Source organism: Epinephelus fuscoguttatus, linkage group LG23 (genome assembly GCF_011397635.1).
Source record: "Epinephelus fuscoguttatus linkage group LG23, E.fuscoguttatus.final_Chr_v1".
Lineage (NCBI taxonomy): Eukaryota > Metazoa > Chordata > Actinopteri > Perciformes > Serranidae > Epinephelus > Epinephelus fuscoguttatus.
Genome location: NC_064774.1, coordinates 6,715,619 through 6,731,837, shown reverse-complemented (window position 1 = coordinate 6,731,837; position 16,219 = coordinate 6,715,619). Strand labels below are relative to the sequence as shown.

The 16,219-nt window shown below is 44.6% G+C and overlaps 1 protein-coding gene across 2 annotated transcripts; it reads left to right on the top strand.

Annotated features, from left to right (window-relative positions):
- LOC125884235 (low affinity immunoglobulin gamma Fc region receptor III-like) lies at positions 1-8,665 on the top strand. Of its 2 annotated transcripts, none has more exons than XM_049569108.1 (7): positions 1-14; positions 123-917; positions 2,745-2,804; positions 2,986-3,252; positions 4,980-5,225; positions 5,348-5,490; positions 7,378-8,665. In XM_049569108.1, the coding sequence occupies exons 2-7, from the start codon at positions 887-889 to the stop codon at positions 7,417-7,419; spliced, it is 789 nt and encodes a 262-aa protein (XP_049425065.1). In that variant the 5' UTR covers positions 1-14; positions 123-886; the 3' UTR covers positions 7,420-8,665. The 2 variants fall into 2 exon arrangements, with proteins under 2 accessions (XP_049425065.1, XP_049425066.1); XM_049569109.1 differs by having other exon boundaries at positions 123-2,142; positions 2,231-2,804.
- The last annotated feature ends 7,554 nt before the right edge of the window (positions 8,666-16,219 follow it).

The window sequence follows — 16,219 nt, the reverse complement described above, 5'->3', positions numbered from 1 at the left end:
AGGTGCCACAGCGGGTGCCACAGCAGGTGCCACAGCAGGTGCCAAGGCATGTGCCACAGCAGGTGCCACAGCGGGTGCCACAGCGGGTGCCACAACAGGTGCCACAGCAGGTGCCACAGCAGGTGCCACAGCGGGTGCCACAACAGGTGCCACAGCAGGTGCCACAGCAGGTGCCACAGCAGGTGCCAGGCAGCCACTGACATTTCTTAACACCATGAAACATCTGGCTGCCTTACCAACTGACCACTGCTTCTGGCGTCGGTGTCTGACACTGAGGTCACTGACAAAGAGGTGGAATTCTACGACTTCAAACGAGATCAGGTCATTGTAACACAACTAAAGAGAGCAGTGGTTGTATGAGTCACTCAGGCTGACTGCAGAGGGCAGACTAGGACCTCTTCTTCATCACTTTGAATAAATGAGGGACGTTTATAACAAAATAAAGCTCAAGTCACTGAATAAAGAGGCCTGTTAACATGTGTCAGAGACAACACATGAACATGAGCATCGCAGGACACTTTAATGTCTCTGCTGGATTTCTGTTGATGATGTGATGTGATGGGGGGGAGGGGGAGGGGGCTTTACTCCACAGGATCCTTCACACTGTTGCTGTCTTTATTTCCAAGGTGCTCAACTTTACTTTGACATGTGTCAGTTATTTTGACACTGATTCAGTCTCACTACTTCAGTATCAGTGACAATGAAGGTTTGAAGATGATTTTTTTACCCACATAACAAAGCTGTGAGAGCAGATATTAGCACAGGGTCCCTCCACAGGACGTGTCTATACTGCAGAGGTAAGCCACACAGGAAGAGGAAGCTTTCATCGACATTAAACTTAGACTATGTTTGAGTCTGATGATCAGTCAGTCAGCAGGAGGACAACATGGAGGTCACAGCGCTCTGCGTCACACTGTGTGAGTACTGAGTCTGTCTTTAAGGGCCTTGATACAGCGTAGTGTAGTTAACACTGAGTGAAGGCGTCAGTGTTGAGCAGTGTCACATGTTCATAGTTTAAGACCTGGAAAGAGTCGATAATGTGTTTATGTCAAACCATTTGCAGTTTCCATGATCGTCAGACATAAAGTGTTTGTTCTGTACACTTCTGTAAACCATGGATACATTATATGTGTACATTATTCTGTAGCCGACATGTTGAAACTTTGAAGGTTTGTCACAGAACACTTGGTTTTGGTTCAGAGGAGATCAGGTTTTGGCTTGAAGCACCCAAATTTGGTGGCACAAACGCGGCTAGAAAAGTAGGAACAGGTCGGAGAAAAGCACACACAGCTACTGTGGCTCACAACTCCACCATGATCTGCTGAAGAGAACCAGGTCGTTAAAATTTACCATAAACACCGGTGGAAACGTGTCGCCAAAAACAACCTGGTCTCACTTTAAGTTGTTTAATACCAGCGCTTGAGCAGTGACCTCCGACATCTATCAAACTCTGTTCTGTTTTCAAAGGAGGAAAAAACATCAGTTAGCAGTGTTGTACCAATGTAGTGCTTTTATTTTGAAAGAGACTGCAAACTTCTGTACGGATTTTGGATGTTCTCCCCGTGTCAGTGTGGGTTTCCTCCAGGTGCTCTGACATGTTCTCCCCGTGTCAGCGTGGGTTTCCTCCAGGTGCTCTGACATGTTCTCCCTGTGTCAGCGTGGGTTTCCTCCAGGTGCTCCAACATGTTCTCCCTGTGTCAGCATGGGTTTCCTCCAGGTGCTCTGACATGTTCTCCCTGTGTCAGCGTGGGTTTCCATGTTCTCCCTGTGTCAGCATGGGTTTCCTCCAGGTGCTCTGACATGTTCTCCCTGTGTCAGCGTGGGTTTCCTCCAGGTGCTCTGACATGTTCTCCCTGTGTCAGCGTGGGTTTCCTCCAAGTGTTCTGACATGTTCTCCCTGTGTCAGCGTGGGTTTCCTCCAGGTGCTCCGACATGTTCTCCCTGTGTCAGCGTGGGTTTCCTCCAGGTGCTCCGACATGTTCTCCCTGTGTCAGCGTGGGTTTCCTCCAGGTGCTCCGACATGTTCTCCCTGTGTCAGCGTGGGTTTCCTCCAGGTGCTCCGACATGTTCTCCCCGTGTCAGCGTGGGTTTCCTCCAGGTGCTCCGACATGTTCTCCCCGTGTCAGCGTGGGTTTCCTCCAGGTGCTCCGACATGTTCTCCCCGTGTCAGCGTGGGTTTCCTCCAGGTGCTCTGACATGTTCTCCCTGTGTCAGCGTGGGTTTCCTCCAGGTGCTCTGACATGTTCTCCTCGTGTCAGCGTGGGTTTCCTCCAGGTGCTCCGACATGTTTTCCCTGTGTCAGCGTGGGTTTCCTCCAGGTGCTTTATGTTGATCTTGAACAGTGGTGGTCAGTTTGGCAGCCATCTCATCTCGGTGTCACGCCAGTCACCTTCCTTTCAACCACCAGACGTCAAATTCAGCTCAGATACTATGTTATTTTAGAGATACTGATATCCTCCATATGAGCTGTACACATATAAGGCATCCATGATGGTAACTTGTCTGCTATGCTGCTTTATACTCGACTATATTTCAGAGGTGTATTTCGTCCTTTGAACTTCACTCCTATCCAGCAGATAGATTTACTAAATACTCTGCAGATCAAGTGTGCACTCAAAAAATATCATTTATTTTACAGATTAATATTCCAAAACAATAGTTGTTGAAATAGTTTTTTAACAGCAGATATGTTTTTAATGCACATCTGATTTATTGATTTATTATTTCTTTATCTGTGTGCACAGTGATGAATCTGTGGCTGCTGCTGGTGATGAAAGTTCAGGACAGTTATTCTCAGAATGTGTGTAAGTACATGTTTATGATTCAATTCCATTGTTACCTTTGACCTTCATTATTTTGCATCATTAACTCTCTGGATAATATCACAAACTTATCAGAGGCTGAGATTCAACTTAATGTTTTGATTTGACTAAAACTGTCCCCTCACGTCTCTGTTAACGTCTCCGTCTGTCTCGTTGGCGTCAGACGCAGCTTTTCCTCGTGTGGATCCAGCCAGACTTCAGTACTTTGAATACGAGTCCATCCATTTTAGCTGTGCAGGGTTTGATGGGTCTCGTGGATGGACAGTGATGAAAAAGATCCCAAATCAAAACAGCACATGTGGCACCAGCTGGGGAGCCTTCAATGGGTCCCACTGCAGCATCACCAATACCTACGTAGACGACAGTGGAGAGTACTGGTGTCGGACTGAAGACGGAAGGACAGGCAACACTGTCAGCATCACTGTTACAGGTAGGGTCACAGACACTGTGTTCACTCACATGCATGTTTGTATTGTTCATTCATATTGTTTAAAAAGTGTATTAATAGGCCTCATGGCTTCCTATGGCGTCTCTGTGGGCCCACAGAGGATGCTCACTAAAGTCCTCCAGCTAAGCAGCTTCAGACTGTGCTCGTTAGAGACTGAGTCAGGTGATTGACAGGTGGGGCAACTCTGCAGATCAGCTGCTGGCCATTAAATACAACTAATGTGAAACTGCAAATATGTTTTGAGGGAAACATGATGCAGAACAAATTATGTTTAGTATTAAAGCAATGAGGAAATGTTGCAAATTAACAGACTGGCAAGTCGCAGAAATGGTGATACTTAAAGTAATAACAAAACAGGCAACTTGGCAATACAGCAACATTTAACCAAAAGCACAACCTTTCTGTAAACTTGAGCCGGTCTCACTCTGAGGTCGACAGAATCCAGCTCTTGGGCAGTGACTTAAGGCATCAGAAACCAACAAAAAAAAGCATCCCTTAACGTTGGCATGATACGTGGCTGGTTGTGGTTATAGTTTAACGTCACCCAGCAACGACGGGGAAACGTAGCGGGGAAAGGGTGAAAGTTAAGCCGATGGAACTCACAGTCAGGCTGTCGGGAGGGGTGACAGATGGATCCAGCAACCAGACTTTCCCCTGAGAGTTTTAGCGGTCCATCCCGTGTGATTCTAAAGCCAAACCCGGTTCTTATTCCCCGAAGCCAATAACGTGTTTCTGTTGCCTAAACCCAACCATGTGTGTGTGTTGTACCGACTTAGTGCTTTTATTGTTTGACTGTATAAAATTGTTAAATTTGTATCTTGAAAGACGAGAACTTGACACGGCGTCCCAGAGCGTCAACAACCAACACACTCAGGGTCCCTTGGACGTCATATGTGGACGTGGAAAGTCCATGACAGAACTTTCACGGTGTGGCGATATGCTGCCAGTCGGCACCTGTTGGAGCAGCGTGACACGTGGATGGACAGCGTCAGTTCATAAAGCAGTCAGATGGCACTTGTTGCTGTGGTATGAGACACCGCTCAGTTGGAAACACAGGAATGTCCCTGTAGAGTGGGCCGGGGGGGGGTGGATGGGTCCAACAAATCCTGGACTTTCACGCGGGAGACCGGTGTTCACTTCCTGTACCATGATGTGTCTTTCTACAGCTACCATGAGCTTTTGCTGGTGTTCTGGTGCTGGTTGGTCCTGGAACTAAACAGCTGATACCTTGCATGTAATATATAGCCATGAGAGGCGACTGTAACACAGTGATACGAGAACAGGTTGAAAATTCAGATTCAGAAATCTCAGACTTGGCGCATCACAATAGAATCGTCTCTGAAAACCCAACAAACATGGACGCCTCATATCTGCCACAGTCTGTTGTCTGAAGCCGTTTCTCTTCTCTACCATCCGTCCCACATGGTTTCAGAGTGTTAGTCATGGTCGGTTTGTAAAGTCTGGAAATTTCATGCTATAACATCATATTTATCAGGTACTGCCACTCGGATGGTCGTCAGTCACATGACGTGGGCCAATGAAAAACAACTTTCAGGGTGTCACAGATAAAGTTATGATGTATGGCTACATCCTCCATCAACCTGCTGCGCTACGATCACCAGTTTTCAGTTGTATATGTCTGTGAAGCTCCAACAGTCATGTCCATCAAACTAATAATAATAATAATAATAATACTGTATGTTGTTCAGCTGGCTCAGTGATCCTGGAGACTCCCATCCCTCCTGTGATGGAGGGAGACACTGTGACTCTACGCTGCAGGAACAAGACAGGTCCTGCCAACATCTCTGCTTCCTTCTATAAAGATGGCCGCCTCATCCAGAACGTCTCTGCAGGAAACCTGACCATCCACAGTGTGTCCAAGTCTGATGAAGGACTCTACAGGTGTCTCATCTCTGGAGGTGGAGAGTCAGCAGAGAGCCGGCTGGCTGTCACAGGTGAGACATTAACCTGAATGAGATCCAACTCAAAGGCACCAACAGAAATAATTAAATCAGTACATGTGTGAAAGAAGCTTTCAGAGGGCGCCACAGCTCTGACACCAGCACTGTTGTTCCAGGATATCATGACGAGGCTATGCCCTTTTGTTCGGATCAACTTCCTGTTCTCCTCTACCTCCTCGTCAGGACGGTGGGCACAGTTTTATGGGTGGCTCTGCTGCTGTTGGTGCTGAGGAGACGTCACTCTGGGGAAAGTACACAGGTATTAACTGACATGCCAAAAGTAGCTGCTAGAAGCATTACGAGGCTATACGACATACATCAGCCAAAAACTACACATAGAGCAACGTCTTCCAGGTTTGTTGACCAGCTTTGGCAACAAAAACTCAAGTTGCATTTAATTGTATATTTAGACTCATTCAATCAGTACAATGATGAAGACTATGGAAATCTTCAGTGGTGGCTCATGTCATGGGCAGTACATGGGTCATCCATGTACATGTCATCCACAGGGGGCGCTACAGATGGGGGAAGAACAGAAATCTAAGTGATTATGTTTTACCAGTTTTTACTGAAACTGTTACTGCTGTTATTCTGAAATACGACATGAGGTCACAACAACATAACTACATGTCAGAGCCGACTACATAACAGAGAGGCCTTTTTTCTGCCCCCCTGCCCCCCCCCATTACACTTTACCTGCTCTCTGGGGGAGGTGGGCGGAGTTATCTGACGTCACTTGAACCCTGAAACACACTGTATCGCTATCATGTGAAAATGACTCAACTACCACGACACTACTGAGAGGATCAGCAGGAGGAGAGCTCCTTAAGTTAGCTGGTAGCTGTTAGCAGCTAGTTATCGTTACCTTTAAGCAGCCTGCAGTCACAACTCTGACTGTGTGTCTTATAACCCTTATTCGTCCCCCATCTCAAAACCTCAGCAGAGACATTGTCTCCTAATAAGGGAACATTTGGTGGTCGAATCAAAAACCCAACAGACAAGTATCACTTTACACACATTACAACACACACTCTGCCTGCCGACAGTGACCTGAAGGATGATGAAGAACAGACCCAATACACACACACACACACACACACACACAATAAATTTGTAGATACTATATAACTACACTATAAGTAAGTATAAATATATGTATGATATGTATTTTAAACCGCTATATTCTCATGATGTGTTCACTGTAATCCTGTAAAATTTAGCTTTTGTTGAGAAACTTGAATAAAACAGCTGATTGGAGGAGAAATGTGTCGATGTTTTCACAGCACTATCACATCGATATGAGAGGTGAATTATGATGATCAGATAAAGTAAAAAAAAGCTTTTCAAAATATTTAAAGATGTTTTTCATGTGAAAGAAGGTTCTGTTAAAGGTTTCATAAATGTGTGTTATTGAGTTCGTGTGATGAAGGACTGGATCCATTTATTTTTTATAGTGTAGATTTCTGTGTTTCCCTGGAAATAAAATAATAAATAACAACAACAAACAACAAAAACATCTGTATCAGCTGTTGGTGAAACTGTAATTTACACATTGGTATCAGTATCAGCCCAGAATTTCAAAATCGGTGCATCAATGGTTCAATTAGAAAATTAATTTGTACATTTTATTAATTAATTTACAGTCATGTATCATTTAATTGTTTATTCTTCTGAACAAGTTCATTTGTAGCTCTTTTTTATGGATAATTGATCGATATGATTATTTTAACACATGTACTGTACAACATGTTGCTGAAAGAACATTAGCACATACATTTTATTTATTTTCTATTGCTAATGAAGTTGGTTATTTGCAGTTTGGGTAATACACATGCTGTGATTTAACTGTTGAGCTGCAGCAAACGACGTAGGGTGGTAAAAATATTGCAGCTTGGTGACAGAGTTGGAGAAATAAATGTGGGTGTCGTCTGCGTAACATGAAAGATTATCTTGTTTTATTTGTATTGTATAATTTGACCCTCTGCAGTGAGAGCTTTGAAGGTTTAATTAATGTGTCTTGGGAATTCTGCTTGTCGTATATGCAAAGATAATAAGTCTTTATTTTGTTATTACTGTAGTCATGATGATTGTTTAAAAACTTATAGTTTACAATGAAATAACAGACACATTTGTCTTTTTTCTACAGCTGACCAATCTGGACAGAGAAGAAGCTGGACAAACCAAATAATGAGTGACGCTTCACACACTTTTAATGCACCCAGTCTCTTTTCACCCTGCATGCTCTCTGACATGATCATTATGTGTTTAATACGACGTGTTCTTTAAAGTGATGTACAGATTTATAACTGTGTTTTGTACAGAAAATAACTCATTAGCATATTTTATGTCTTGGCTGGTGTGTCAGTCGTGTGCTGTGATCACTGTGCAACACAAGATGAAGTTTCTCAGGAGTGAAGCTCAAGATATTTCTTGTGTTTAAACCACACCATCTGTCTGTAATCAGAATATCTTTCTTTCTTTCTAATGTTAAACCCTGACGGACCGCGTGCAGAGTAACCACAGCGCCTCTGCAGCTCTGTGAGGAGACGCTGTGGGTTTGTTTTAGCGAAGACTCATCGAACTCAGAAGACTCAGGTCACGTTCTTTGGTTTAGATCTACACCTGCTCAGTGGTAGTGCTTAGTCACCTACCGTTTGTCATGTGTGCTGGAGTATTTTTAATCGTGTGAAGCACTTTGTGTTGCATTCTGTTTGTGTGAAAAGTGCTATGTAAATTTATAAATATATAGATATTTATATATATAGATATATATATTGATTGATTGCATTTGATCTCTTAAATATAGCTGAGCAGTGCACAGACAGATGAAGTGTGAACGCTCTGCTGTTTGTGGTGTTATTTCCACCAGTGCAGAAAAATAAAGAGCAAAGTGTTTATTTTGTGTCTGGACGTCCAGCATGAGATTTCCCATCTGTGTCACAGCAGACACACGAAACAAGGAGCTAAACCCTTTTATACTTCACACCCAAAACACAATTCATTTGGCACAAATCCAGTATTATTGTACAAATCTAAAAGCAAAGCTCTGCAATCTGAAACGCTTCAACATCCATTCATCCGTCATCAAACAGATCTGTGTGATCTCTGTGAACATGGAAGGGATGGATGGTCAAAGCATTTAAAAGCAGCTGGTTTCAGAATTCAGAAGCACCAGAGGGTTTTTATAGTCTAAACTGGGATCAATGGACCATTAGCATTTCTCCTTAAACATAATAACAATCCAATCATTTCAATTACTACAAAATATTTAGTAATTTAAATTTAATTATACGTTATTCGTGCCTTTTTGTGTGTTCGTCAGATGTTAACATATGTTTCCTTGTGTTGGACAAATAATTTGAACTGTTATTAAGTGTTACTAAGAGTGCTCTCCACCACCTGTCATTTTAACTGCTCCCTGAGAAAAGAGAAAAAACAAGGCAACATGTTGATCCCTCTGTGGGCACTAACAAATAAGACAAATAAATAGAAAACAGAACATTTGTTTGTGTATATAGTTTCCTGCATGAGGCCCAACTTCAGTCAAGATTTGTACTTATTTATTAACAGTCATAAAAATACTTTGATTTAATTACTAAAATAGTGATAATAAATAACGTCAACATGTAAAAGCCCTTCACGCAGACCTGTTGTTCTGTGACCACTGTAAATCACCATAGAAAGTTTGTCAGGGTGAAAACAGCTCCTGTTTGTGTTCAGGTTTTGTCTGTCTGTGTCTACATACTCAGCATATCCACTCAGAGCGTGTCTTTAACCCGCTGCAGGAAAACCACACCATCACTGTACAGATATGAAAAGAGCCTGTGGGTCCTGTCAGGTCACTCACACCACACTGAAGCTGTGCACTTTGGTTTGATGCTGACAGCTGCTGAAACGTTGATGTCCTGAAATATTGTCTGCAGCTAAACACCAAGTGAGGACTAAATTAGTCAGGGACAGGGTCAGAGAACACAGAGTCTGACACACATGAACTTTGATGAACCTGAAGACACAGAAACAACACACATATAGGAACATTTCAAACTCTCTGTGTCTGCAGTCGTGGCTGTGTAATACCTAAAGGTTTACAATGATTGGACAACTGCAGCCTGTCCTCATTCAAGACTCGTCAAATATCACGGCTCTGTCGGCGACATCAGCGTCGCACACTGACCCCAAATGGAAACTTTCACAGAGGTATGATCCGCCACCGGGCAGCATCAGTTGGTAACATGGCCACATGGAACCGGTCACATCAGTATGATGGACTGCGTCAGATTGAGACACTACCAGTAATGACCTGATATGAGGAGCTGGAAAGTCTCTACAGGGCAGGAGGAGTAGTGACATCACACCCTCACTGTGACCACGCCTCATTAACATATGACGTCCAAGGTACCCTGGGTGTGTTGGTTGTTGACGTTCTGGGACGCCGTGTCAACTTCAGCCTGTTACATGCATTGTCTGTTTTCAAAATACACTTCTGTTTTCACAGGAAATGTACAGTTTGATACAGTCTCTTTCAAAATAAAAGCACTACGTCGGTACAACACCACCAACTGATGTTTTTTTCCTTCAACAACACACACGTGGTTACGTTTAGCCAACACACACACGTGGTTACGTTTAGCCGACACACACACGTGGTTACGATTAGCCGACACACACACGTGGTTACGATTAGCCGACACACACACGTGGTTACGTTTAGCCGACACACACACACACGTGGTTACGTTTAGCCGACACACACACGTGGTTACGTTTAGCGGACACACACACGTGGTTATGTTTAGCGGACACACACACGTGGTTATGTTTAGCGGACACACACACGTGGTTATGTTTAGCGGACACACACACGTGGTTACGTTTAGCCAACACACACACGTGGTTACGTTTAGCGGACACACACACGTGGTTATGTTTAGCGGACACACACACGTGGTTACGTTTAGCGGACACACACACGTGGTTACGTTTAGCCGACACACACACGTGGTTACGTTTAGCCGACACACATACACACGTGGTTACGTTTAGCTGACACACACCCGTGGTTACGATTAGCTGACACACACACGTGGTTACGTTTAGCCGACACACACACACGTGGTTACGTTTAGCTGACACACATACACACGTGGTTACGTTTAGCGGACACACACACGTGGTTATGTTTAGCCGACACACACACGTGGTTATGTTTAGCGGACACACACATGTGGTTATGTTTAGCGGACACACACACGTGGTTATGTTTAGCCGACACACACACGTGGTTACGTTTAGCCGACACACATACACACGTGGTTACGTTTAGCTGACACACACCCGTGGTTACGATTAGCTGACACACACACGTGGTTACGATTAGCCGACACACACACGTGGTTACGTTTAGCCGACACACACACACGTGGTTACGTTTAGCGGACACACACACGTGGTTACGTTTAGCCGACACACACACGTGATTATGTTTAGCGGACACACACACGTGGTTACGTTTAGCCGACACACACATGTGGTTACGTTTAGCCAACACACACACGTGGTTATGTTTAGCGGACACACACACGTGGTTATGTTTAGCCGACACACACACGTGGTTACGTTTAGCCGACACACATACACACGTGGTTACGTTTAGCTGACACACACCCGTGGTTACGTTTAGCCAACACACACACATGTGGTTACGTTTCGCCGACACACACACACATGTGGTTACGTTTAGCCGACACACATACACATGTGGTTACGTTTAGCGGACACACACACGTGGTTATGTTTAGCCGACACACACACGTGGTTACGTTTAGCCAACACACACACGTGGTTACGTTTAGCGGACACACACACGTGGTTAAGTTTAGCCGACACACACACGTGGTTACGTTTAGCCGACACACACACGTGGTTACGTTTAGCGGACACACACACGTGGTTATGTTTAGCGGACACACACACGTGGTTACGTTTAGCGGACACACACACGTGGTTATGTTTAGCCGACACACACACGTGGTTACGTTTAGCCGACACACACACGTGGTTATGTTTAGCGGACACACACACGTGGTTACGTTTAGCCGACACACACACGTGGTTATGTTTAGCGGACACACACACGTGGTTATGTTTAGCGGACACACACACGTGGTTACGTTTAGCCAACACACACACGTGGTTATGTTTAGCGGACACACACACGTGGTTATGTTTAGCCGACACACACACGTGGTTACGTTTAGCAAACACACACACGTGGTTATGTTTAGCGGACACACACACGTGGTTATGTTTAGCCGACACACATACACACGTGGTTATGTTTAGCGGACACACACACGTGGTTATGTTTAGCCGACACACATACACACGTGGTTATGTTTAGCCGACACACACACGTGGTTATGTTTAGCCGACACACACACGTGGTTATGTTTAGCCAACACACACACACACACGTGGTTACGTTTAGCCAACACACACACGTGGTTACGTTTAGCCGACACACACACACACGTGGTTACGTTTAGCCGGCACACACGTGGTTATGTTTAGCCAACACACACACACGGTTACGTTTAGCCGACACACACACACACACACACACACACACACACACACACACACACACACACACACGTGGTTATGTTCAGGAACAAAGAACAGGGTTTGGCTTTACAATCTTCTCGTGGGTGAAAGTCGGTGGTTGTTGGAGCTCATTGTGTTCATGGATCTATAATAAACATGATATTACATTCTGGAATCAAAGTACAGATCTCTTCTCTTCTGTCTGGACAGACGTGTCCGTTGTTTCTCATGAGCGTGCACATTTGAAGCATTTCTACAGTTTATTTCAAAACAACACAAAAATTACAAACTGCATCAAAGATAAACAAACAATTCTTATTGAAAAAGACAAACGTAGACAAAAGATTAAAGAATTTCAATCCTCACAGAGTCAGTGCTTTGTTAATGCTCTGTCTGATTATAACCACATTTTACCTGATATAAAACCCGACACCTGTTTGAACATCAGAAACATTTAATGACCCAGTCTGTTATTGTAAAGCAAACAGTGTGAGTCAGAGCAGGGTCCAGTCCTTTGTCTGTCGTCCCTGTCTCTGCCTTCACTGAGGATTAACCTGAGTTTTCTCTGGACCTCCGCTCCCTGTGTCTCCACCTGCTCTGGTCACAGACTGATTGACTTTGTGGTTCTCCCCTGCAGCACCTTCCCTGCTCTCATCAGCAGTTTATCTGTGCTCAGCAACAACAGTTCATGTTCTCCTCTTCTACAACGCACTTTACTTTTCTCCTCCAACATGAGTCCTTTCAGTCTGAGGAATCCCTTTGCTTTGTCACGTTTTGTTTCTTCCTCCACTGCCCGAACCTGCTCTTCAATTCCACCCTCCTCTTTCTCCATGTCCTTCTTCTGACGATCAAGTTTCTCTCTCAGTGTTTGAAGTTGTTCCACCTGGTCCTTTAACGTACCAACTACCAGAGCAAAGTGTTTCTGTTGCTGCTCTCTCTCCTGTTGCTGTTGGCCAAGCTTCTGTTTCATCTCCTCTAAATCCTCCTGGCTCTTGCTGTTTGCCACGAGCTGCTCTCTTTGTCCGGTCTCTTCAGTGTCATCTGCAGGGTGCAGCTCAGCATCTGTAAATACACAGGAAGAAGTGTCTGATGTTGTGTTACTCAGGCCCCGATCACACAAAGTGTGAGGTGTGCCGCACTGCCTTGTTTTTAATTGAATGCCACTGATGAGAAAAAGACTTGCTGCACCTTTTTATTGTTGCCAGGCAACCAGCCCATCACCTCCTCACCCTCATCTTCCTGTGTCATCAGTCTATCCTGCAGTAATCAGTGTGTAGCTGCTGCCATGTTGAGGCAGAGGGTACTGTCTGTAGCTCTGGTTGAGGGTGAGAGGCTGTCAGCAGATAAACAGAGATCTGTGTGGGTACATGAGACCCTAAAAAAGAGGCTGGATCATGGGGAGTACCACCAGTTGGTCCAGGAGCTTCTCCTCCTCCACCAGATGGCGCTCTTGGTTTAAAGATAAAGGCTGAAGGTCTGGCAGTGAAGTGTGCTTTCAAACCTTTGTTGAACAGACAGCACCATCCAGTGGCTTCAGAGAATAAAGACAGTGGTTCATGAGGCTTCATTTGGCCGTCACTACTTGTGAGGAGCGAGGCAGGCTGTGACATGATGTCCTGGGTCATTTACAGTCACAGAGCTGTACAATCTTTACATTTTGGAAAAAAACAAATCAAAGTCTGACTTACTGCTTTTGTTTGCTTTCATTTTCCACACCATGAAGACGACTGCCAGCGTGAACATGGAGACAGCAGCCAGGGTAATACTGATACGAGCAGCAGCACCTGATGAAGCTGCGGAGCGTTCATCTGAGACGAGAAATCAAAGAACGCCACGGTGAATATTTAAAAACCTTTAGAGAGAAAAGAAAAAGGAACGAAATCAATCACCTGAAACTGTGATGTGTGTCTCTGTGGTGTGGTTGATGTTCCTCTGCTGGACTCTACAGGTGAAGCTGTTGCCGTGTCTCTTCTCCACAGTCACTCTGCTGCTGACAGTATAGAGGTCATCAGGACCTCTGACTGTCTCTGGAGGTCCAGCAGAGACGAGGTCTCCCTCAGCGTCCAGCCACAACACCTCAGGCTCTGGATACCAGCCTGCAGACTCACACTGCAGATCCACTTTGTCACTGACTCTGTTGACACTCACTATGACAGGTGAGGAGACGGCACCTGGTGACAGGAGGAGGACACGTTTCAGAGTCTCCACTCAACATCACTGTGAACATCACTAACAGTAGCACAGTAACACACATGACTTGTATAGGTAGTTCCATTTGAACGTAGACTCACCAACAATAAGTTGCACAGTAGATTCTCTGCTCTGTTTAGGGACGAAGCATCTGTACGTTCCACCGTCAGACAGCTTAACGTTGGACAGTGTCAGTCAGAGGTCTCCCTGCTTCAGTCTCTCTGTGGACACTGATGTTCTTCCTTTGTACGACGGGTTCTGGTTCACGAGGAGGTCCTGACCTTCATGCCACACATGAACAAATCTGGGTTCCAGGTCAGGTCTCCCCCAGTCCAGGATCATAGGGACAGCATCTGCTGCAGGCTGCAGGTGACACGGCAAGATGATGTCATCACCTACTAATGCCACTGTTGGAGGAGGTGGACGGATGAGCTGAGACCGACCTGAGAGGAAACACATCACAAAACAAGGGCTTCTTTTCTTAAAGCAAAACTTTCCTGTGTTGGGATTCACAGGACCACAGATGATTTTTCATTTGGTAAAATCATAACTGGACATTTCAAGGCTTTTTCCTCTGCATGCTCTTTGTTCTCCAAACAAAGACAGCTAGGTGACACCCATCTCCACAGGAGGTCTCACCTCACACCTCAGTGAGACTCAAGTCTCACAAGATGATTGGACAGAACTTTTTCAGTAACATGTGACTCTGTGATGTCACAGGCATCCTGCAAAGATCTGCTCCCTTCCATCAGATTTCTTCCTCTTCTTGCTCCAGGAGCTTCAACAGCTCACAACTCTTTCCAGCTGGGCCTGGAACAGCCTAGAGGCCCAAACCCCTGCTCCATAGCCTAAACCACTAAAGGGAGGGCAACTGATCACAGACTCTGTTGCAAACACAAGGTTTGCAACCAGCTTTCCAGCAACAAGGAACTAAGTGAGTTAGCACCCAGCGTCTAACTCAGCAAGGACCCTGAGCGACCAGCTTCCTCGGATCAGAACCTTTGGAACAAAGGACCCAACAAAGACTGCAGCTGGAACCATCTTCCCAGCCTTCTTCTGCTGGCTAACAAAGCAGCACCACCAAGTGACTCTTTCCTCCATCCATTCAAGGATCGGTAATGTAATAACTGGGCATAGCTTATCACAGCTGTACAGGCTAAGCAAGACTGTTTGACTTGTTGTATGTGATTTGATGCTGTTTACTGAGTTATCGTTGTGATTGTTTGCAGTTAGGTCATTGATTAGTTGGCTTCACCACAGCTAAGTTTTTAGTTTGCTAATACTGTTCACAAACAGATTCTTGCACACAACTAAACAATCTCTGCACTAGTCCAGACCGTTTGCAACACACGTCACATTGACACAGACTCATTAACAAACAGGCTTTCAACAGAGCTGCATCCAAACAGGCATCTCAAAGTTCCCGCTTCTTTTCCTTTGTCTTTGTCCTGACCACACGGTCAGACAAACACCTCCCCCGAAACTGAAGCAGCCTTGATTCGGCCATTTTGGTAGTTCTCTGTTGTCAGCCATTTTGTTTTGTAGGCCAAACAGCTCTTTGATCACCACACCCACCTTTGTCTTTCTCTTTTCTCTCTCGCACACACACACACATACACACATATACACACCAAGCTTGTATATAGTTAGTTAGAATTTGTGTGTTTTGGTTTGCTTTGCTAATTTGTGAATAAATATAATTCTTTGGAATCATGCCTGCTGTCTGTTTAATGTTGCACAAGAGTGAATGAATAGTCAACCTCTGCTGCGTCAAGAACTCCGAAATCCTTCAGGCGTTACTGTTAATTATGGTTGTTGTCATTAATTTAATTATTAATCAAACTCTAAATTAATAGTTTAGCCTATTTTATGAGACTGATATCTTTAACTGGCTATCATTTTTCCCTTTACGGGAATGGTGCCCCACGAGGTGATTTAATGTTAATTAAGTCACATTATTTAACATAATTATTAATTATTAATAATAATTATTAATTATTTCCGATAGTCAATTAAACCCCAACATATTTGGTGCCGCCGAGTGAAGCCTAGTGTGTTGATTCCCAACATACTTGCAGCCCTGTGTGAGGCGTAGTACTGTTGACATTCATTCATATTTGTGCAATATTAATATCGGCATACATTTTTGGTTCACACCAAAAATCTTTGATTCCACTCTTAAGACTACCCAAAAG